The sequence below is a fragment of the Pyxicephalus adspersus genome, chromosome 1 (genome assembly GCF_032062135.1).
Source record: "Pyxicephalus adspersus chromosome 1, UCB_Pads_2.0, whole genome shotgun sequence".
Lineage (NCBI taxonomy): Eukaryota > Metazoa > Chordata > Amphibia > Anura > Pyxicephalidae > Pyxicephalus > Pyxicephalus adspersus.
This window is the reverse complement of record NC_092858.1, coordinates 96016804-96042728: the sequence shown is the minus strand read 5'-3', so window position 1 is coordinate 96042728 and position 25925 is coordinate 96016804. Positions and strand designations below refer to the sequence as shown.

At 35.9% G+C, this 25925-nt stretch overlaps 1 protein-coding gene across 2 annotated transcripts; it reads left to right on the top strand.

Annotated features, from left to right (window-relative positions):
- Positions 1 to 5520: 5520 nt before the first annotated feature.
- Positions 5521 to 23091, top strand: ZC3H12A (zinc finger CCCH-type containing 12A). Of its 2 annotated transcripts, none has more exons than XM_072419765.1 (6): positions 5521 to 5631; positions 10113 to 10678; positions 16525 to 16664; positions 18314 to 18548; positions 19227 to 19333; positions 19596 to 23091. In XM_072419765.1, the coding sequence occupies exons 2-6, from the start codon at positions 10158 to 10160 to the stop codon at positions 20501 to 20503; spliced, it is 1911 nt and encodes a 636-aa protein (XP_072275866.1). In that variant the 5' UTR covers positions 5521 to 5631; positions 10113 to 10157; the 3' UTR covers positions 20504 to 23091. The 2 variants fall into 2 exon arrangements, with proteins under 2 accessions (XP_072275866.1, XP_072275857.1); XM_072419756.1 differs by lacking the exon at positions 5521 to 5631 and adding an exon at positions 7717 to 7843.
- The last annotated feature ends 2834 nt before the right edge of the window (positions 23092 to 25925 follow it).

The following is a 25925-nucleotide window of genomic DNA, read 5'->3' as shown; positions in this document are numbered from 1 at the left end:
GAGTTCACAACAAATCAATGCTATAATGAATTTTGATTTACACAACCAATGAAAGGTGAGGCTATCTTGCGTAAAAAGGTACAAAATATGTCAGTTAGTTTTTTTTTTTAGTACTGGTTATTTTTTACTTACCTTTATTGATATCACAATATAGATAATGAGCTTTCAATAGGAATAAAGTGGATGATTGAGATTGAGATACTCTTTACGGAGACATAAGGACCCCTGTGCTCACTCCACTGTTAATCCATCTTTGCAGCTGGGAGTTTAACAGTTCTAAACTCAGAAGTGCCTAAAGCTTAGCACATCCAGGTTCACCATCTGCAGAGAACATTGGGGAATGGATGTACTTTGGCATCCTCCCATTAGCATCCTGGTAGGTTTTGTGTGTGGTCCCAGGAGGACTATTTGTAGTGCTCAAAGTGCAGCTTTCATGTGCTGCTGACCATTTGTTTTATTGAAGCTGCCTTCTGCTCCTAGCATACCATTGCATCATTTAAAGGAAAACTTAAAAAAACAAGCACATGAACAGTGTAAAGTAGCATCTAAGCCACATCACATTATATAACTTCCATTTCCTAAATCCCTTATCTCCTTATTAAAAAGTTAAGGAAGCCTTTTTTTTCTCTAACTGAAATTGCCCTGTTGTATTCCAATGTTAAAATGCTTTAGTATTGGTAATTTTGTAAGACCTTCCTGTCCGTGTCTATGGTATTTGTCAGGCTAGTCTTGCTAACCTGTTCTAACAGATAATATATACAGTCAACCATGTAATCATTACAGTGACAGTGCCACTATCAAGTGTGTAAATGTTAGAAACTTGAAGATGTCACTTTATAAGTTTGGTTATGCACTCTATTTATTTAAGATGTGTGCACAAGGTTTGCTGAGCAGAGGAGGAAATCAGGGGTGAATTGGTCAGACTGTCAGAGCTGGAAGCTTATGGCATGAACATAACGTGAACATAAGGTCAAACTATACAGCCAGGTATAACATTAAATATGTCAGCACTGTAGTAACTCATTTACAGCACAAAACATGCCCTATAATGTATTCTCTTTACCTGGGTTTGCTGCTTTAGGCAGCCTATTATTTTGTATCTGTGCATTTTGGTTCATTATAGCATTCTATCTATGTGAATTATGGTGCTCTTCAAAGCAAATATACAGCTGGTTCTTTTTACCTATGATGCAATGGTAAACTTAATTCTTATGGAAGCTGTACAATTTCTATACCCCATTGCTTTATTATATACACCATGGCCTTTGTTGCCTTTGCAACTTTCCTACTTTTCTTTAGATTTTCAATTCCACACCACCACACCCTATTTTGTAATATGTGCTATAGGTTGCCTGTATGTTTCCCATTCCCCGCTGCTTGATTTTTTATGCTGTGCTGTATAATCCCTATTACATTTCCATTTCCATATTGTCTCATTCCGCATAATGAGTTGTACTTTCCCTGTCAGACACTCTTCCATTCTGTATGCTGCCCTATTCCCATTCTATATATCTGCTGTATATTTGTATGTGTTTCTTACCTGATTGAAAACAGCAATTGGTATTTGTAATTTCTCATTGTTTAGACCCAGCTGCCAGACTAGTTGCTAGTGTATGCTACCTATGCTAAAGCTTCACAGTCCACCTTTGACCTCTACCTTACTAAACACCTTAAGAATGAATTGGAACCAATTTCTAGCCAGGTCTTCTCCACCAACATTAGTACCTAACCTCACAAATCTTCAGGGAACAAAATCTTGTGGGAGGTCTTCCCAAAAGAGTGGAAGATGTAATAGTAGCATAGTAAGTAGGTCAGGTTGAAAAAAGACATACATCCATCAAGTTACGCCACTAGAGAAATATACATATCCCAGATATAAAAACCCTATGGACATAGTTGGTCCAGAGGAAGGCAAAAAAACCTCTGGTACAATTTGCTTCAACAGGGGAAAAAAATTCCTTCCTGAGTCTCTGCTATCTTTTTTTTAAAACCTTAATACCTGTTATATTCTGTGCGTCTAGAAAAGCATCCAGCCTTTTCCTCAAGCAATTTATAGTAGTTGCTGAAACTACTTCCTGAGGGAGCTGATTGCACATTTTCACAGACCTTACAGTGAAGAATCCCTTCCTTATCCGGAGCTTAAACTTCTTTTCCTCCAGATGCAAAGAGTGCCCTCTTGTTCTTTGTAATGATCTCTAAGTAAATATTTGGGAAGAGAGTTCTCTATATGGACCATTTATATATTTATACAGGGTGATCATATTTCTGCATATTCCAGATGTGGTCTGACCAATGCTTTGTACAGGGGCAGGAATATGTCTCTGCAGCCTATTCCTCTTTTAATACAAGAAAGTTTTTTGCTAGCTTTAGATATTGGAGTTTGGCATTGCATGTTGTTATTAGGTCTATGATCTACCAGAACCCCCCAGATCCTTTTCCATTTCTGACTCTGATTTCTGACCCCAAATGTATTCCCCCTAGAAAGTATGAAGCATGCATGTTGTTAGCTCCTAAGTGCATAACTTTACATTTATCTATATTAAATGCCATTTGCCACTTGGCTGCCCAATCAAACAGTACATCCAGGTCTGCTTGTAGATTATAGACATCCTGTATGGACTTAGTTCCGTTACATAGTTTCGTGTAATCTGCAAACACAGAAATGGTAATTTTAATCCCAAACTCTATAGCATTTATAAAGATAAACAGTAAAGGTCCCAACACTGAACCCTGGGGTACAACTCCAATAACCTTGGACCTTTCAGAGTATGAATCAATAATTACTACTCCCTGGATATAGTCCTTAAGCCAGTTCTCTATCGATTTACAGATTGAATTTTCTAAACCTTTAGACCCTAACTTGCATAATAACCGTCTGTGTGCTACAGTGTCAAATGTTTTAGCAAAATCCAAGTACACTATATCAATTGCTATTCCACTGTCTACCTGTTTACTTACCTCCTCATAAAAAGTAAATAGTCGATTTGTAACTTCGGTCTTTCTTGGAGCCATGCTGACTATAACTTATTATATTAGTTTCTAGCAGAAACTCCTCTATGTAGTTCTTTATCAAACTCTCTAGGACCCTTCCATCTATGGACGTTAAACTAACCGATCTGTAGTTACTTGGTAATGACTTTGCTATCTTTTTGAAGAAAGGAACCACACTGGCCTTAGGCCACCATTGGTACCATGACATTGATTAAAGAGTCTCTAAAAATTAGAAATAATGGCTTGGAAATAACTGAGCTCAGTTTTTTGAAGACACGTTGATGTAATCAATCGGGTCCTGGTGCTTTGTCAGCCTTATTTTTGCCCAACTGTTTCTCAATCATATCAATTCTAAACCATTGTGATTCATTTAGGGCAGTGACATTGCTAATATGAATTTGGACTTGAGCGCTGCCATTTTCCTTTGTGCATACAGAGCCAAAAAAGCATTTAGTAATTCTGCCTTTTTTATCCCGTTACCAACCCAGAGACATCCTTTCAGGGGCCTACATGCTTGGATCTGATCTTTTTGCTTTTATTATATTTAAAAAAAAGTTAGGGATTGCAATCTGTCTTTCACTTTGAGTTTTGCACATTTTATCTCCTTTTAACATCTTTTGTTATATACTTTATAGTTTTCAAACAATAAAGGTGATCCTTCATTTTTATATTTTTGAATGCCCTTTTCTTGATCTTTATGACTTTATTAACATCAGCTGTAGCATGAAAGAACTCCAGATTAGGCTTAGTGCAGGCTAGGCTGCATCATTTGCTATTGTTCTACTAGTCTGCATTACATGTTTGGATAGTTTGGTTCTTTCCAGACCTGTTCTGCAAATAAATAAAGTTGTAATTTAAACTTACCTTATGCTAACATAATACTACAAAAAGATTTGCATAGGGATGTAGAAAATTTGTAAACAGCCCTAGTTAGACTGGTATGATGCTTCATTAATGCTGAATCCAATTCACCCATGAATTAAATCCATTACTCTTTTATAATGAGTAAACATTGACAGGTACATTTTATGATACTTCTTTTGCCTAGCTGACCAATGTCATGTACACATAGGTTGCTAAAAATGTACATATGTATTTTGATACCTCTGAATCTTCTGAACTGCTTCTGATGGAATAAACCTTGCATTCAAAATGAAAAAGCAACGATGGGGAATATAAATTTGTATAAAACCTAAACACGCAGCCATCTATAGATTTATTAATAATGTATTAGGTACACATGAAGCAGAGACAAAAGGTAATGGGGCATGCTTATAATGAGACAGCTTTCCCATGGCGTTCTTAGCAAGGAACAGGCCATACAAGCTGATGTCCAACAGACCCTGACTTTTTTTCCCCCTGTTAATATTGGCTACCAGTATCGCAGAGGCGTCTTTTGTTGCAAACCATGGTAGCACCTCTGAGTCCTAATGTTTAGAAATGAGGATACTTACAAGGGATAGTTTACTTAGCATAGCAAACAAAATGAAGCTCTGCTGCCTTCAACGACCTAAACATGCACAAGAAAAATAACATTTTTTTTTATATTTCCTTGCATGCGATTTGGCATTCTTTACAAAGTGAGCTATCACCACATTCATTAGGCTAAATGCATTTTACAACATGAAAATTTACCTTGGTTAGTGAACAACCCAAATTACTTTAGTCAATTTCTCTGCATCCTAATAAAACCTAAAAAAGAGCAGTACAGGGAGAAAAGAGGATAAGTCATTACTCTGACTGGGGTCCATATAAAGAAAATTAGTTACAATGTATTTGCTAATTGGTATGCAAGGAAAATAAATTATTGCCAGCATTTCCTACCAAAAGCATTATACATACCATACCATGTAGTGGCTTCTGTTTCTGGCATGACGAAACAATCCCATCACCAGTGTGAACCTAGCCGAGATAACAAGATCTTTACAGCTTTCAATATTATTAATTTGTATTTAATATTTTAAACTTTTTATTTATTTTAACCTGGATATTGATACATGTGCCTAATGCCACTGCTCAGTTTCCCATGCTATGTGTTTTCTCAAAGCTTGCTTATAGGCTTGTTGTTTGACCCATAATTGAAGAAAATATTCATCTTCATAAAGGGTTGTGGGGTTTGTCAGGAACAAGATTCACTCAACTGAATCCACACAGATTTGCTCCTTCCTTAATATTTATATGCACAATTTCATTTCTCTGGCAAAAAAAGGAAAAAAACAACATAATTTTATTGTTACACTTATATTCAAATGAAATAAAGGTCAAACAGAGCCACTTTGAATATATGGAGAATAAATGTTGGTCAGGCAAGGGCTGTCCTTCCTCTTCAGTTCATTCCTCTGTGGCTATATACAGTCATCTAAGGGTTAAAGGAAGTTTTTTTTTTAATACTGGCAGGTAGTTCTACCTTTCTTTAGCTTCTGTTCCTGGTGTGTGTTCTGTGCTTCCTCCTCCCCTGTGTATAATTACTTTCCTGATACAAAAGGGGTGTGGAGTTGCCACTAAAGCAAGCCCTCCCTGCTAAGGTGTCAGTGAGCTTGAGAAAACTACAATATAAAAGAGTCTGTTGTGAAGTGCTTGTGATCAGAAGAGCAATGCTGACAGTCCTACCTTCACTGTACACTCATCCAGGACACCACTGTGAGTACAATGTTTCTGATCCTCCTTACATGCAAGTCTTTATGTCATCTAATAAAACAGTTGAGAAGTTAGATTCCCTATCCCACTGCTGAGTATGCCCACAATGCCTTCCTATGCAGAATAACCTACAATATATCACAAAAATGGCAATGCAACAGGATGGAAGAATCTTTGGAGAAGTTGTTGTGCCCTATACTGGTGACATGTACTGTCCTGTATGTCTAGCATCCTATTGATCTAATGTCCCTTGTGTTAATAAAGTACATAAACCCTTTAGTATACTGAAGAACTGTGTAATGTACCCAATTGTTTAAAAAAAAAAAACTTGTTTTTTACCTTTTTTTATTCTTGGCATTATCCTAGTGCTGCTCTTCTTCTACTGCCACTTTCCATATATTCCAGAAACGGCCACATGGTATTTATCAGGGCTTTGATGGACTACAGTGGACCCTGACTGTGTAAACTGATTTTAGGCAGTCACATAGTTTGACTTAGAATCCCCTCTAAGAATGTGACTACACAGGAGCACAATTGGAAGAAAAGGACAGAGATCGTTGTCACCTTCTATAACAGGAGGTTACTATAATCAGGACATTTAATAACAGGACCACTAGATAATGTTTTAATAAAATCTTTAAAAAGAATAAAATCACTTTTGCAAGTTAAAACTTATGTGAGATTTAATAATTGGGTTTACATATATATTGTTTTATATAAACCCCATTACTCTGGCAGAGATTTTAATACTAAAGCATTTCCCTTGTTTTTATTTTCTTTTGTGTGTATTATTTTCTGCATCCCATACTTATTGCAGTACAAATCAAGTGTGGGAGCTTTTGTAAGGTGTGGTTAGGTGACTGATTGACCAGTCATAAACATGGTCAACGGATCCACCTTTGTTTCATCACTAAGTAAATATAATTCAGCAGTTATTCATAGAATTTCCATTGAAGAACTGAAGGTGTGTAAAAAGGAATTCTCCAAGCTGAAGTAATCTATGGATTTTACCATTCATCTGTGGCATGTCACAGTGATTCATGGAGACTGATAGACATTGGATGTATATTTACCTGTGATTGTCACTGTGTATGACATTCACATGCATTATAAACGTGAGTGCTGGTGCATAGTTCAGTTCCTTTAAAAATACTGGTGCCACAATGTCTACATAATACATCTCCACAATGCTACAGGTGGATTCATTGTAAATATGTATACTTTTTTGGGGGGGTTGGCAAGAGAAGGGAATAATTAGACCAGCTATCTGTGTCTCATTAATAATGAATACCCTTCGCTTCTTGTCCTGGCAATACAGCTAAAAGCCAAAAGGTATTCTCTCCAATGTGAGGGGAAACCCCCTTAAACCTATTACAGGAACAGGTGTCCCAGATTTCCCCTCATCTCCAACTTCAGTACATTTTGAATTTCTCATCACTTTCTGTTTCAGTGTCTAAGATTACAGGTCAAATAGGGTGAATTTCTTTAGCATAGACACAGACAGCTGATATGAACACATCCATGCTTTATCCAAAAATTATTATTGTACGTACATTATTGCAGAGCTATAAATGTCAGTATTGATTGGGAGAATTCATTGATCTTATACTTGTGGTGCAACTTAAAATGGTTTACATGACTTTTTGCCAATCCCCTCTGGCTGATGCCTGATCTTGCTCTGGACATGTAGACGCCAAGTCATTTGGAGGTGTTCCATACATGATCAAGACATATACTCATGTTTATTATTTTTATTTAAATACCTGAACTGTATTTCACTTTATACAGTAATAAAAGTGTTGATTTGTGTATCTACATGCATAAATTATATATTTAAATAAAGTTTCCAAATAATATTTGCTTTAATATTTTAATAGTTTTATTTACTTTATTGTACAGGTTTATGTTGCAGTTGTAAGAATTGTGGTATAGGATTTTGCAATGACTGAATATACATGCAGTTTTTTCTGTGATTAGTGACAGGCAATAGCAGCAGATTGTATCTCTAGTAACTACAGTGTTTGCAGTAAATGTAGCTTTAAATCACCGGATCTGCCTTTGTCATTACCACCCACATATACACGCCCTACTGACTGTACTGTAGCTTCCTGTTACATAAAACACAGAGCAAAAATGTCACAGGCCTTTGCTGCAAGTCTGAGCCTGAAAACTTCACAACTTCCATGTTACTTGTATGTGCAGCCCTGATCGTCTGGTAAGCAGTATAGAAAGACTTGTCTTGTAGGATGGAGACACCAGTGGTCTGTAGATATCAAACAATAGTATAGAATATTACTTTTAAATGTATGTTTTGCTGTCTTTTTATTGTTTACTCCTCTTTCTTAATAGACAAATGGAGTAACTACCATTTACAATAAAGGCAACATAGTTAGAATTTAGGTTATATTGTATATGTTCTAATACATGTATTTGTTTTAAACTCATCTTTATTTGTTTGAATTGCTGTTTTGTTTAAATAAATAGCATGTGTATCTGTTTAAATGCATGATAGCTTATCATGATCCTATTTTGGAGCTGATTTAGCAAAACACAGCTTTTAGGATTGTTTAGTTATATTGAAATTATATAGAAATGTATAGAGCATTTATTGTGTATGGTTGCTGATGTGTTTTATTGTATTTATTTTTGTTAATATACTGGGTATGTCCTGTGTCGTATTTGTTTTATTGTATTATGTGAAAAATGTCTAGAACAGAACATGAAATAACAACACCCTAATGTTTTTGTAATGGTCCCACTTTGTTGCACTTTATTAAAAGCATCCGGGAACACTTTCTTAAATGCTGATCTTTAGAATAATCCTATCCCACCTCTCTCCAGGACTTCTCTAATTGACAGCTGGTTAAGGAAATTATAAAACCCATTTTAACTCAATGTATACCAGATCCATATGAAGTTTACTGAGCAAATGTACTTCTTTCTGTTTTCATGCCATTGTCTACATGATGTGGACACCTGCTTCTGGCTATCCTACAGTGGGGTCCTTTGTAGATGGGCACTGTTGGGCAGTGAGTGACTTGGTGTCACATCCTCTGCTGCTTCATGTGCAGTTAGCTTTATCACTCTTTGATTTATTTTTCTGGTTCTGAGTGCCATAGGCCAGTACCTGGATACTAGTAATCTGTTACTGTGATTTCAATGTCTAAAGATTGTTTTCTGTCTAATAACAATACAGTTTTATGGACACTTATTTCTCAATGTTAGGCTTGTTTTACGTAATTGTGTTACTGACCTCATAACTTCAATATTGAACCCTATAACTATTAAAAAAAAAAAAAGCAGAAGTCAAACCACTTTTATGGGAAACTTCAACACTATAAATAACTTTTAGTTTCCATTACCAGTACTAATGACCAGTAATGACTTTGCTTTTAAGTGTTCTTGCATTGGTCAATTGAAAAGGGCATTTCAGCAACAGTGCTATAGAATGAAAATGTGGAGTTATACACCATGCCTTCGTGTGTCTTGCTATCTAAAGAATTGATTTTTATATCAGATTAATTTAATTGGGCAATACTGACGTTATCCAGTTATACTTTGACACCAGTATTATATGATACAATAAAGTGTGAGGGCAATGATAGTAGCATGTAATGGATTATGGAAATCAACCTGAAATACAGCAGAACACAATAAACATCACATTTAAAATAAATGACCCAAACCATCTTTGCTGGAATATTCACCTTTAACTAATAGATTACTGCAATATTTTGTTCTGTGACTTCATATCTGATAGTCGTTATCAGTTTATCCTTTTCCTTTGAGTTCAGGTCTACCTAGACCAGCTGTAGCCTGTGCCTAAATAATATTATGAGAATGGGGAACAATGATTAGTTAATCTCTCTGCCACCCTGCATCTTTTTATCTAGGCTGATACTATGTCACTTTCAGGTACTTACAATTTTTACATTCAAATTTGTATTTTTTGTTATGTTAATAATTATAGGATTGCATTGTTTTGTGTCTTTTATATCTGTGTAAGGTACAAGTGTAAAGGGTTTTTGGCAATTAAACATTGATCAGATTTGAGCGTGTGCACCCCAGCTCTGTTAGCACTAAATAATTTATTATGATCATCCAAATGTTAGAGGCAATTTGTTTTTCTCAGTATTCCAAACTCTAATATCACAAATGCTGCTATCTATGTAAACTTAAACCTACTTTGGCATCAATTTTTGCCCTTCTTAATTTACAGGTTAGAGTAACCTTGCAGATGTCTTTGTGAAAGGCCTTTTTTAAAACTTGTATTTGTACATGTCACTCTTATCATTGTTTTTTTTTTTTTTTTGGTTTTGGTTCTTTTTTACAAGAAAAATTGTTTGCCAAATGAATGCCATTGATCATTAACCTTAGTGGAAAGTTCTTGAACTATTGTAATGAGTGGAAGTGAGGTATGATATGTTGCAGTTAATATCACTGTTAGAAGTAACTGAGGTTAATAATTTATTTTGTGTTTGCAGTTGAAGCTGGAGGTCATCACAATATACTAGACTAAGGAACTCGGTATGGAGAGTCTGCCGTATGATTTCAACTATTGTTTGGATACTTTAAACTGGAAAGAACTCAGTAAGAAGAATGAAATTCCACAAAATGACACAACAGTGAGATATGTGGAAACATATGACTCTGGGTTTCAAAGCCTAAACTATCCCATAGTTCCATCCCATATAAAGGCTCCTAAAAGCAGAGGTGATTGGTCACCAGAAAAGTCCAGTTCTCCTGATGTTGTGGACCAGTCAGAAATGCAAATGAAAGTGGACTTTTTCCGAAAACTGGGGTACTCCTCAGAAGAAATTTATTCAGTTCTACAAAATCTTGGTATTGATGCAGATACAAACACTGTGCTGGGAGAGCTAGTGAAACATGGAGGAAACCCAGAACGGGAGTCTGTGCCTGAGGAAACCACAGATCCAACTTTAGTCCCACGAGGAGGTTTGGGGACAAGGTCAACCACAACTTCAACTGAGGAGAATGACAGTAACAATCTACGACCCATTGTCATTGATGGAAGCAATGTTGCTATGAGGTTTGTTATAAATCTTTGTTTGGGAAGGGGGGGGGGGATGTTGGCTCAAAATGTCCTCCAAAGAAGTTCTAAATAGATTGTTTAGTGATCATTTCTAAATGTTTATTATTTCTGTAACCTAAGCAAATGAAGAACTGTGCAGGGCTGACTCATTGCATACATGTACCTATGCAAATATGAAGCCCTCAATAAATCTGGCCAATAAGGTAATCAATTGAAGTATTTTTTTGTATGCATATGTGCAAACATGACTCAGGATGTAGGTAAAACGGGTCATTATTTCTTTGGAACCAGCTCTTATGAGAACTTAAGATCCAATTCATAAAATATAGCAATGCACAGCAACAACGAAAATATCTTATTGTTCATAATGCTGGAAAGTTGTCTGTTTGGTTGCTGTACATTTGGTTAACTAAATTCTTTTTTTTTTTTTTTTTTTTTTTTTCCTTCACTATCAGTTTGCAAAAAACCCAATCCACATCAGTTAATCATTCACTACTTATAAGGGAAAAAAAATAAATATATAGAATGGAGCTGTTTTGCTAATATACACTTAGGTGTTTTTTTTATTTCCCATTTGAGTAAATAAATGATCCCTAGCCATTGCAGATTTCCTTAAGACCATTTATAACCCGCTTTTCACTTCTGTACAAGGAATTTGTTGCTTATATACAACATGATGAGTTAGGAAAAAAGTTTGGGGGGAGGAAAAGAAATTTTGCTATACAAAAAAACAAACTTCCTGTTTTTTTTTTTGTGGGGGATAGTTCAGTTGCACTTTTATTATTATTATTAAACAGGATTTATATGATGCCAACATTTTACACAGCGCTGTACATTAAATAGGGACTTTAGGACTTTGCAAAGTTTATCATGAGTGATCCCAATTTTTTTCTCCTGATTTTGGCAAGCACACTGAGTCACTGGTTTGAATGCGTATGCTGATGTTTAAATTAATAACAGCTAAATGTATCTGCTGCATGCTTTACAAAGTAATTAGCTCACATATATGTATTTATTTGTTTTAATTCCGAGCTTTAACATTACTTAATTTGGGAGTTTTACACAAATTCTAAGCATAACTTTTTGCTGACTTTTTAGCTCAGCTAAGTAGGTCAGTAAGTCTGATGTGTCTTTTATGATAATCAGTAAGCAGCACAATATCATTTTATAAACCCTGTGCTAAGTAATGATGCCTAGACTATGTTGGTTTGTGTACTTTACAAGCAGGACTCGCTGAATCATTTCCTGTTCTAGAGTGGGTTTGTTAGCTGATTTTGAAACCTTTTTCAGAGAAATTAGCTATGCAACATGCACACTCTTTGACCCATATTTGACTAATACAACAATGGCAGTTATAGTGGCTTTCCTATTAATTTTTTCTTTTTAGATCAAGGTTTTGCTTTTGTATTGGAGTTTAGAAATGTATTTAGAATACTAACAAAGTAAATTGATGTTTTAAGTTTTACACTGAGAGAAGAAGGACTAAAACCAGTTTTTCTATGTAGATCAGGGGCTCGTGTTTATTATTTGAGTTTAGTAACATACTATATACATACTAAAAAAGGGATATGTTTTACATTTTGGCCTTAGAAAATAATACTAGTATTGGTTGGTGTCCCCCATTGTGTGTCTCCCACTACCACCTTCCAATGCTGATTGGTGGCAGTGCTGTTTCCCCCTCCCCTGGACTATTCATTCACCTTGAATTTCTGCTCAGCAGAAGTGCTGTTACGCTCCCCAGCCCCTTCTGTCATTGGTCATCAGTACATGTTTGTGTGCTGTTCTCTCCCTATTAGGAGACCATCTGTTGGAATCAGAAAGTGTTCCAGCATCTGGAGCCCCCATGCTTTTCTGCAAAGTGCATTCAATGCTTACTTAAGTCCCCCCTCTGATCATCAGATGCAATGTTGTCTATAACCCCCAGCAATACCATTGGTTACAAACTCAGTCAGGGTTTTTACTGTTATTATTATTAAACAGGATTTATATAGCGCCAACATATTACGCAGCGCTGTACATTAAATAGGGTTATCTGCATTTCCCTTGAGAAAATATATTTATTATATTTGAAAAATGTATCTGTATAATGTTTAAAGGACAAAACTGGGCCCTATTACCAAGAAAGCTAATGCCATAAAGTACTCTAAAAATTTTATAAAATGTTATATGTTAAGTGCTATAACCTAAATCAACCAGTTAGTATCTCTAATTGAGCTAGAAGTCAGCTCTTGGCTACTTTGACAATCAATCAGAACGTTTCAATGGATTTTCTTTAACAGTGTAGGTTTGATAATTTCTCTTCCAGACACTTTATAAAGTGAGACCTACATGTGGAATAATATATTAGCTTTATATTTCATTGCGCCCTGCTTTTCCACTCCTTGGAGTAATAACTTTGTTAGCAGAATAAATAGGTATATGGGCTAAGGAAAGCAGCTGCAGATACTATGTTTAAATACTGAGATCCTGTTTATTGTATCCAGTCAAAGAAAAATGTTTGAAAACCTTGCGGAACAAATACAAAGTTTAATCTGGTGTCAGGTGGACAGCAGGGAATTTCCACCTTTTTACTTCCTGTATGCTTAATCTGCTAGTACTACATTGTTCTCTGCTGATTCACATGCTCAAAGTCCTACCTGCCTAAACAGCTCACTACCAACATTATGCAAATTTAGTTTATGTAAATATACTCTTTCTTTCCTCCTCCTGGGAATTTCTCACCATTTGCAAAATTCATACCTCCTTTTTAAAGTGCTCACACCTTTTAGCCTTAGGCAAATTTTACAGATAGTTAAGGGCTAGTGAGGACAAGGTTTTTTTTTTAATTTGAAGAAAGTTCACGTGCTAGATTTGTGTATACTGATATGTAATGCCACCCTAGGGGCTGTTGATTTATACTATATAATCTTCCATTCATTTCTTAAAAATTTCACTGAACATTAAAACCAGTGGCCACTGATCTAAACAAATTTGACAAGGGCCAGACTGTGATGGCTGAATGACTGGATAGGTTCATCATCCAACACAGTAGTTTTTGTGGGTGGGGTGTTACGGGTATGCTGTAGTTAGGAGTACCTACCATAAGTAGCCTAATAAAGGATAACCAGAACCAGCATCAAGTTAATGGGTGTTTAGGTTTCCTGACAAACAACATCCAATGGGAGCCACTCACTGATGCATGTTCCAAAGCTATCCTGTCTGGTCAATATTTACAAAAGCGCTACTGCATCACAAATTGTTAAAAAAAAAAAAAAAAAAAAAAAAAAAAAAAAAAAATAACAATGCTGGCCATGGAAGAAATGTGCTAAAATACAGAGTGCATTGTAGCTTGCATAGTAAAGCTGCGTACACACTTGCAATTTTTGTCGTTGGAAAGGATCTTTCACGATCCTTTCCAACAACAAGGGACTGCACGATGCATGAACGGTGCTGTACATACAGCACCGTTCATGCTCTATGGAGAGGGATCCCTTTCATTAGGATCGGTCGTCGTCCATCGTCCGTGGATCCGGCAGGTCGGTCGTTCGGACGATGGACGACACCGACTGTACACACGGCAGATTTTCGCCCGATATTTGGCCGATGCCGATTATCGGGTGATAAAAATCTGCCGTGTGTACGTAGCTTAAGACACTATGTAGCTGCAGACCAGTCAGAGTGCCCATAGTGACCTCTGTCACTGTTAAGATTTCTTTCAGATGTGGATTGCTGGTGCATTGTTTTGCACAGGGACTGCTATTGTAATTCAATAAAATTAGGCCCAATTCAAAATTCCTGTTTGAATGAGGATTATGAACAATGATCAGTAAATGAGAAAGTCAATGCAGTTTATATGTTTCTGTGGAACAGCAAGTTTAGATTTATAAAAACTACCCATATCAATCAGAAATCTAAATGTTCTTTAATTTGCATGATTTGTTCTAAAAAAAATGCATGCTCATGTCCCCAACTATTTGTGTTTTGGCAGTGAAGGTCAGAGAGAAGTATAGGTTGGCTTTTTTTTACCATGAGACGGTAGTAGTCTGGTGAAATTTGCTATTTTAAAGATTGTCAATTTATTCAGCTGAAATTTCTCGATTAAGCTAAAATTTCCAATTGTCTAAGGGTACCTTAGGATTTTCAAGCTTTGGAACATGTAGGGACAAGTGATGCTTGTAAGATTGTGATTTCATCACCTGTACACCAGGAAAATAAAAAATCACATAATGTGTGCCTGAGACTATGCAGTTGAAACAACAGCCTTAATGATCATGAAAACGAACCTTGTTTAACACAGAACCAGGAAATCATCTCCAAAAATACACTTGCAAAATAACAAGGTGAAGGTCGACTGTAATATGAGATGAGTGCTATTTTAATTCATTTTAATTTCCCGTTCTGTAACCTATGATGAAACAGTTGTTTGTCACTCTTGACTTTAATAGCAAAGCATATCGAAATTCAGCTAGAGGTGCCAATAAAATTAACACTTTACTTGGACAATCTTTTTTACAAAGTTCTTATTATATTAAAGTGTTTATGTTATCTCTTTACTTAAAAACAAAAAGATGTATTCCTTTAAATGCATTTCTAGAAGCTGCAGTTTTATTTAATCTTTGGCAGTTGTGCCCTCACCCCCCACGCCAAAAAAAAAGGCAGGGAGAGGGCAAAAAAATAATAATATTGACTATGGTCCAGCCTGCTTATCTTTTTCTAATTACTGACTTCCCAAAAACCTTTACCAAGGAGAATTGTGGGCACAACTCTATGACCGGTTGTGTGTTAGATAAATTGTATGGATGGATGAATATACGGGGAGAAGTCAGCACCAAGTTTGCTTGTGACTAGGTAACAGACATGACTTGCACATAAAATATTACCAACATCTATCACCATTGTCCCAAAGTTCCCCTGGTCATCTCCTCTACCCACTAAGACCTACATGAGAAAGACCTTGTTGAACAAGTTTAGCTTGGTAAGGTCAAGAAACTTTAGGCACTCACCAAACTTCACAATCCAGAACAGAGACAACAAAGGCAAAAGAGTTCGACATTTTTGCTAGAAGGGGATATCTGTTCAATTACTAAGCTTGTTGACTTGGAGTGTTAGCACTACTACTTTTATTTTTTTTTCTGGTCCAGAAAGTATAATACCAGCTGAACTGTAGTTTAGTGTAGCAAAAAAGTAAAGATCTACAGACAACAACTAGATATGTTTGTTCTTAAGAGTTTGTATTTCAGTTTCAGCACATTATAGGCATTCACACTTTTCAAAACACAGCTTGTGTGTTTATATACCCTTCTACTTGATTGTTTTAAGAAAGTTTAAATAAATTGATGATTTCTTATAGTGCAGGTTTGTCAGTCTGGAAAGTACCTATTGTTCTCATAAAGTTAATAATAGCTATATAATGTCACAAGAGTTTCTCAGAGCCATATAATGATTTTTCACACTTTTACAATATTATTGCAATGCATTAGTTATAATAATTTCAGTCCTTGGCCAATGAAAGAATATTTTGATGGGTTGATGATGCTATATACAGAAATAATATGACCAGAATAAACCTATGAAGATCAGGTCACGGAATTAAGAGGTGGCACTTATTTCATATTTTCACAAATATGATTTCCCCTGTTTTCATGTGACTGGATGGTTGAGATAAATACAGCTTTATCAAGTTGTATGGATGTTTAAGCTACCATGTCTATGCTTTTTGGATGTGCTTTATTTAAACTTACACGGGCACTCAACCGGAAAACAAATCTATGGTCCTCAATGTAGCAAATATAAACTCTCTTTTGTCCTGCAATACTCATTTATTTTTCTCAAAACTCAATACCCATTTACTTTTCTTTTTGCAGCCATGGAAACAAAGAAGTGTTCTCATGCCGTGGAATTTATCTTGCTGTCAACTTTTTCCTGGAAAGAGGCCACACAGATATAACCGTGTTTGTTCCATCATGGAGAAAAGAGCAACCTAGGCCTGATATGCCTATTACAGGTAACCAATACTGATACTAACAATGTGATATGAAACAAAAATCACCCCAACATAAGTTATGACAGTTTTTTTTTAGAATAGCTAATAGTCCAAATTCAATTAGAAAAATATGATTACTGTAGCAAGTAGCTAAAATTGATCTGACTTTATTAGAAAAACTATATCAACAGTTATATACCCAAAACTTTATCCTGCCTTGATGTGAAATATTTTGGATACAATATATGTGTTTACAGACAGGATGCCAAAATTATTTATGGTAATACTTCAGTACATGCCAGTTGTCCTTTAAAGAGCAGAAGACTGCTGCTGTGGGTGGGATAGTTGGACACTTTATTGTGGTAGCTAGAAAACTGTTAACAGGATCATAGCCAGTAACTAATAGCAGTGTTAAAGGCATTAAATAGCCAAGCTTTTGACTGCCAGAAAATGTATCACAGACTGGACAAGCAAAACACATATAAACAAAATAAGGAGTAGAAAATCTGAAAAACTTTATTTTACAAAAATTGCAAAGCACAAAAACTAAGCTAAAAATAAACATGCAAAAAAACTGATACAAACCTGTACTGAAACAAAAAAAATAAAATAAAACACACAAGATCAAAAGACAGTCTAATAACTGAAGAGGGACCAGAAAAGCATTCCAAAAACAGAAAATCTGGTAAATTTGGGTGAGAATATTATTCTAAATGGAATGGAAGGGATAACAGCAATATACCACAAGGCTAGATCAGTAGACTACAGCCTTGTATGAATGCTTAGTAGTTATTGCTTGAAACAATTGTCAGTGATTGTTTTGGGTGACAGGAACTGTGATGCTTGTTCTGTTATATGGAGAGTGTAAGGTGAGGACACCTACTGTAGGAACTACACCTGTTTAGGCGGCCACCTAGGCGGATCCCTAAATGGCATTGTGTGAGACCAGTAATGAAGCTAGATTTTTTCCCAATACAATAACAATCGTCTCCAGCAATGAAAATCTAGTGTCTGTACAGAGATTAAGAAAAATTAATCCAAACTAAATCAGTTTAAAAAGGAGGTTAGCAGAAATGATATACCAATAAAGACACAAGGAAAGTAATGGTTTGGATTAGGCAAAGCACTGTGGAGCTAAATTGCAAGGCGGGAGACATATAGCCTAATAAAGCTCTCCAAGACTAGAGAAGACAGACCATGATGGGAGAACCTGGGTGAACCAACAAATATGGAATGGATTTTTTAAAAGTAATTTGCTTTAGTTGGCAAATGTTTTCAATCCTAGACCAAGCTCATTACAGGTTTGCTGGATCACCCAGGTACTCCCATGATAGTTTAGCTTTATAGTATAGCTTTAATAAATCAGATCCACAAAGTTAACAGAGGAAATGTCGGAGGACCTAGGCAAAAGGTGGGGCAGAAGTCAAAGAAAGGAGCACTATATGAAAAAATATCAAATCTAGATGGAACCTTATACTGTAGGTCTGTTATGAATGTTAGCTTGTTATCATGTTAAGGAAAAATGTTTTCTGACTTCAATAATAAATAGCATGTAGATAAAATTCAAAGTGTTAATTTCAAGCAACAGAATTGTTATCAGATAAAGATACTTTTTTTGTATAACTAAATCTGCTTTATTTATTTTTAACCAATTATTATTTTTTTTCTAGATCAACACTTTTTAACTGAGCTTGAAAAGAAGAAAATCTTAGTATTTACTCCATCTCGGCGGGTTAATGGGAAACGACTAGTATGCTATGACGATAGGTTTATTGTAAAGTTGGCTTACAGCTGCGATGGGATCATAGTCTCAAATGATACTTACAGAGACCTCCAGAGTGAGAAGCCAGAGTGGAAGAAGTTCATAGAGGAGCGGCTACTCATGTACTCATTTGTTAATGATATGTAAGTCATTTTTTTTATATTTTTTTAAATTTTCTAATTACATAACATGATGAATGTATGTTGAATAAGGTTGCTGTGGGTCACACAAGCAGCAAAATGAAATTGCAGAAAAAATATTATGTAGTCTTTATACATTTTGTGCTAGTACTAATTTGGAAAAGGTACATACATTTAAATATTTTATCTTAGGAACCCAATGATCAATGACTCCAAGCCTGGTCCAGGACTTTAGAATTACAGCAATGGTAGTAGTGAGAAAAGTCAATGTGAGATTTACATTTTATGTCTTATTAAAGATCTTGTGGCATAAAGGAAACGTGTCATGCTGAACTGGTAGAGTTAAAGCAAAGCGGTATGCAGTGTAAAGCTGGTAAATTACCGAAAAGCCCACACATACATTTACTGTTGATTGCAAAGCTAGTGGGAGCATCGGCAGTGGCTTCAAAACTACAATTATTCATGTTCCCACCTATCATTTTTTTTTTTTTTTTTACCCACAACCACATTCTTGGTTTTTAATGTCCTCCCTTTAGAGCTTTGGACCAATAGGGAAGTCTGAGAGAACCTAGCCCATGTGCTGATAATAAAATAATTGTATACACTAAGTTTGCTGATGTTAATCAGTTCTAATGTGGTGGCTTGTGCTATATTTTATGTTTTTTGTTCTTTTTACATTAGATTTATGCCTCCAGATGATCCTATGGGTAGAAAGGGCCCAAACTTAGATGATTTCCTAAGGAAAAGGCCCCTTGGACCAGAAAACAAAAAACTACAGTGTCCTTATGGTAAGGAAAACTCATCTATACTATTTTGGTACTTTATTTTTGTCTCCTCTATATTTTTTTTTTTCTCTGTATAAATCAAATGCTGGAGCCTCTGAACTTTGACAGCTTATTTACAAATCATAAATGCTGCTGTTGTATGTTTTGTAGTACCATTACATTTCCATTTGAACACATTCTAATAACACAGAATTTTGCCTGCTTTTTTTTAATTGCATTATGACCAGGGCTTTTTTAAAAAAACATTTCTCGATGTTTATTACAGGTAAGAAATGCACTTATGGAATGAAGTGCAAGTTTTATCACCCAGAAAGGTTGAACCACACTCAGCGTTCAGTGGCAGATGAACTTCGTGAAAATGCAAGGCTTTCTCCTACCAAGAGCACTACTTACTTGGAAGACAGGAAAACAAAAAAGCATTCACTTGCTGAGACTTCTACTGTAGATTCAGACACATCCTCTCTTCAGAAACATTCTTTAGGTCGAACTGGATCTTCTCAAAAAGCAAGGCCAATGGACAGTTCATTAAAACAATTTTACTTCCCTTCATCAGTCAGCTCGAAGGATTCCATCCCTCATAACTCTTGTGACTCTGGTGTGGAGTCGTGGACAAGTAAATCAAATAGTTGTTGTGATTCTTCTCATGAGCCAGTACAATATGGCAGTTGCAGACAACAGATACCATGCTATCATAGATCTGATTTAAATTCAGATCTTTATAATCACTATAGTTCTCAGAGAATGGTTTCACATGCTCATCATTCAGATTCTTACTTTCCCTATAATCAGTCCTCCTTATGGCCAGCCCAAAATTTGTCATTTCCCATGTACACAAGGTCAGAAAGAGGTCCAAATGCCCATCATAGTCTTCCAGGCACTTCAGCTGCTTGCTCTCGTGATTTCTGGAGTGATCCACTTCCAGTCAATCATCCTTCAACTACATCCCAGTCAAACTACCAAGGGTACATACCAGTTCAAGCTTCAAATAATGATTACCCCCAATGGCAAAACCAAGAACAGTGCTCATCGGAGAGATCAAGTGTGCGCACTAGGCTTTGTGCTATTTTCAATCCACAGTTAGTTGATATTGTTATGAAAATGCACCCACAACAGATGGATCCACAGATATTAGCAGCAGAAATATTCAATTACAAATCACAAATCCGGATGTGAAAGAAGATGTTATCGGGCTAGCCACAAAATGAATGTTGAAAAATGATGGCTTTTATTACCAATGTCCGAAACAACACACCTCTGACTGTTTCAATTACCATAGGTTATTGTTTTGTGATATATAATGGTTTATGAAAACAAGCCATGACTTAGAATTGTTGGCTATCTGGAATGTAAATGTGAAACTATTTTAAACATATCACTATTAGTCTAACTCATTCTAAACTGATTATAACTATTAGTAATTACTTGTTGTCATCCAGACAAAAGTGGTATTCATTAAAGATGGAGAAAAGCAAAGAAAGTTGAGGTATTGCACATTACAAAACTTAATGATCAGCTGCATTAGTCATGTAAGATAGTTTTTCTTTTTAAACATTTTTGTATATGAGGACTATTGGGATTTTTTCCCACTTTCCTTTTTAAGCCTGTTCTAGAAGAATTGCATATATTATTTTTCTCTACTACTACCATCACCTCTAGCTGTCTTCTTCATTTTTTCTAAAATATGGAGTTTTCCTGTTTTACCTTTATTTTGTATATTAAGATTTAGGTGATCTCACATATAATGTTACTTATTATTGTGCAGTCACTGTATTTTTGGATATTTGGACATTTTATCTGAAATGAAACGTTGTATGTTTCATATACATTTTAACAAGGCTATTTTCTCAGCTCATGCTTTTCTCCAGAGCTATTCTTTTTTATGTCTGTTGTGCACAGATGCCTAAAAGTTTTGTTAGGGATGCACTGATTCCAATATATGGAATTGGGCTATTCTTTTTTAAAGAAATTATACAAAGGATTCAGGGAAGAAAACTGTTTCCAAATTACATCTTTCAATTATGACTTTAAACAGTACAATTCAGAGCCAGATGTAAATTAGAACTACCGGTAGTACTGAACAAGGTATACCTGTTTTATAGGGTCTTGGCTTTCAGTCAGATTCCCATATATGGATTTGGTACATCCCTATGTTTTAAGCAAACCTGGCATGTCCTTACAAAATAGGATATGAACAGATTTATAAGTGGATTTTCCTAACATCTGAATGTTATGAAAGGAAATAAACAAAACAATTGCTAGAGAGCAGTTGACATGTTGATACATATTGTATCTGATGCAAATGTAAAATCCATTGGTTGGTCTACAACTGTCAAGTGAGAGGAATAACACAATGCTATAGAAAATGTGATAATGTGTATGTATTACATTGTATCTGTCTTTACAGTGCCATGTGTTTCAGAACTGGTCCTCATTCCCTTTCAAGCTCCCACACAAAATTAACTTGTGCTTCAAGTAGAATATTAATAATTAATATTCATGTTCTCTAATTATGGAAAATATGACCTGGAAGTGGTAATTAGGAACCAGAGAAACACTAAAGTGCAGCAAATGTGTGCTTTCAGTTAATTACCCTGTGTTTGAGCACAATTGGTACATCTTTTTGTGGTCACGATACCTGACCTGCACAAGTTTTTGGATCATGAAAACAAGTTGACCCTTCCACTCAATGACTTGTATGACCTGTTGAAATGACACAGTGTGCCATTTCACAACCGATGATTGCAATTATTTTATTGTTGATTGTACACATTACAAAAATTGTAATGTTTTAAAATGGTAAGCAAAATGCTTTCTTAATTATGTTGTTATAATAGAGACTGTGCAATACTGTTGATATAGTTGGCTAGACCACTTGGTTGGGTGGCTAATACTTTGGTTACCCAGTGGGTTATTCCACATTAACAGTGGTTTATATATGTCTGATTGCATGAATAAACTTAGAATTCCAGTGTTTCATTGTATTTTTTTAATTAATTTTAATGTTACTGTATGTTCTGTTATATATGAAATGCCTCATGATGACTTGCTTTGTAACCAGCTGAGTGGACATTCTGTACTTTCATCTTTGATGTTACTGTGTTAGCTCCACTGGGATTATAAAGATGTATCTGTGTTTACCCCATAACTAACAAACATGAAGGCCTGTTTCACAATGGTCTATACGCTTATAGCTGCTGATAGTATTTTGATATGCACTGGTATTTTTGTATTATACTCAGTGGTGTAGCAATAACCATAGCAGTTTACATATATGAAATAGGGCCTGGGGTAGGGGTAGGTCCTGATGAAGGAAGCTTAAGTTTCCATCCTGCCAAGCACACCCTGACATTCATAGTTAATTACAACAGCTTCTCCGCAATCACTCGTAGCCAGCCAGCTACACTGCCATATCAATTCTTCCTCCTGTGCAGTGTGTTGTGCTTAGATCCCACTCTAATGCCTAATTTATAAAGGCCCCAAAGCTCCTCCAAGTTTGCTGAATCATCCAGGTTCACTGATGAAAGTGTATCTTCTCCAGCATTAGAGAACTTTAATAAATTCAGGCCCTTACTGTCTGGTCTGCTTTAACTGCTTGTATATGTATTCATAAGGATATATCTATTGGATTTATGTAACCTTCATGTAACTTGTGTCACTCTCCCTTATTCTAACAAACATTGCTCACTCATTATTTTGAATATTTGTGTAATATGTGCATCTTTTTAAATTTAAATGTTTAAATAAAAGTATTCACATTGTAATATATTTTTTCAAGATGCCATGAATATCTTGAACCAGGTACTTTTTACCTGGTCATTTCATTGAATATATCTTTTAAGGGATGGGCATCATTTGTAATCAATAAAATACAGATAATATTACATACAGCCAATGTAAAATGTATTCTATATGGCTAGCATAAGGTACAGATCTTTTAGAGACGTAACGTAAAATTGAATTGTCTTGGACTCGAACTATCCACTGCTTTCTGGTCCCTGGCCTTCTTCGTAGTGAAAGACCTAAGACGAGACTCCATTAGTTCTAGCAAGTGCTTATTTTACTATATGGTAAAAAATATACTTCTCAGGAGTGAGAAAACACATCAACTTGGTGGCTCTAAAATGGGTTTCACAGGATCAAAGATTTAACAACAATAAACAGTGTGTCCACTTTTGATTCTCTTAAGAGAACTGATGAGGCACCAACCTCCAAAAATCTTCTGTACCCGCAACTACAAGATTTTGTGCATAATTCTTTGAAATATGTGAAATCCTGTTTGAGCTCTACTCCAATGTGACAGTGATTCCTTCAGTAAGGGCATCCTCTTTTACTTACCATTCTTTACCTACTATTGGGTATGCAGATCCACTACAATAGTCCGCTGCTGTGGATCTATCCGTATACAGTGTACCATATTTGGTGGCAATGTCCCAAAATCAATTAGTTTTGTTGACTATATCAAATAATATACACCCTCCTGGAAAGAGATATCCATAAAAAAGCTGCTGTGGCTGCTGTGCCTGAAGAATTGCACCAGGCACATTTAAGGATAGCTGACCCTAGCAAGAAGATGGTTGCCTGGCATACCCACTGTTGCTCTGATGAAGTGGAAATTTTATTTAGTACTTTATCAGTGAAAACATGCTGGCCATGCTCGTCAGGACAGAATGACAGCTTTTAAAAAAACTTGGGAGCCTTGGATTGTAACTGTCAGGTGAGAGGATTAACACAATGCTACAAAGGCAGGGGTCCCCAACCCCTGGTCCATGGCCCACCAGGCTGTCTGACAGGTGGGCCACAGTTCTGGCCAGTACACGCCCCAGTGGGGTAGGGAGAAGCCAGAACCACAGACCATGCCCCCCGTACACATCGCAGGTTTAGGCCAGTGGGTGGGTTGTTGTTTTTTTAGACACAACCCGCCCACTCTCTCATCACAGGCTCAGACCTCAATAGTTTTTATATTCTCTATAGTTTTTTCTCAGGCAATTGATATCTTGTGCACTTTGGCATGTATACCCGAAACTCATCTGTCATCAAAAAAGTGTTTGTCCCCCAATGTAGTTTTGTAATCTATTATGGCTTACTTCTTTTGTTTCACTAATGATCATTTCCAGTTTAACTGTAGCTGTAGTCTGTATGTAGTTTAATAATCCACACTTTAAATCAATAAAATAAAGAATGCAATCTGTATTCTAAACAGATGCTATCCATATCATGGAGCTCCATGGACTACAGAAAACAAACAGAAATACTATGCCATACCATGTTTCCTGATAAGAGCACTTAATCATTCAGACACATTTTAACAAGAAACATCTTAGATGGCTAAACACTAACAATGCCAGGGTTCAGCTATGTGATAAGGTCAATAAATATACAATATATCATATACATCACATATACAGTGTACAAGTACAAAAATGCCTTAAACACAGTTACAAAGAAAACTAGGTGTCAAAGATACTTTTTCTTGCAATGAGTACCAGAACTATAAAATGTCCCTACAAATTACAATGGTAATGATACCTCCATGTATAACCAAATTACTTTTAAGAAACAAAATACAACAGAGAATTTTTAATTATTTAAATGTGACAGAATGTGCAATCATTGCACAGAAACAAGAACAAATGACTTTTAATAGAAAAGCATTTATAAGGAAACAGAGTAATTAATTCCCTTTTATATGCTTTGACATGCGTTTAAAGAATATGTGACGGAATTACCTTCACAATAGGGAAGTGGTCACAAGTCACACTGCATTGACTGGCTTTTCTGTGAATTTAGCTTGGATTTTATTTGGAAGTTATTTATAAGACTTTGGGTACTTAATTTCCTATTACTTGTAAAAGTGTGAGTTTTCAAAAATGTATATTTTAATAACTTGATGTTAACAGTTCCAAAATGTTACCTTTATTAGACTTATGTAGTAATGCATAGTTATATGCATACTTTATATAGAAATGATCCCCTTTAAAGTCCAGTTCTGGTTCATTTCAGGTTTGTGGTGTAGGAATGTTGACATTGTGGGTATTAGCAGTAGTGATGGCAGTAAAGGAGACAGCGGCAAATTGGGGGTTGGCATGCAGGTTTGTTAAAGCATGCAATATTGCTAATTGTAAAGTGTTGCTAGCTAAGTGATGCGCGGAATTCAAGTTGGACTGGAAAAGCAAGGGGCATAGGCTAACAAAATGGTAATATTGGGAAGGGGGGTGGAAAGTAGTCAGGTAGGGTTAGAAGTGGGATATGTAGATATACAATTGTTTCCCAGGAACTTCAGCTTTCTTCTGGGACTGCCAGGAAGATACAGGTTTAATGATTTACATTTTCTGGTTGTGACCTGTTTTACAGCACCTCTGGTCTGACTTTATTATTCCAGAAAGACGGACATTCTTCATCCTACAGAACAGCACACTGCCCCAGTAGTAGGACACTTGGTTAAGACAGACAGACCCTTTATCCCTGTTCTGGAGAAGTCTATACCTCCCTCCTACTGATCTTAATTTTAGTTTGTCAATTCAATCCCAAGATCCAGAAACCAGCCATAAGATGAATGGTGTGTGCCATGGGTGCACTTACTTAAAAATTTCAATTT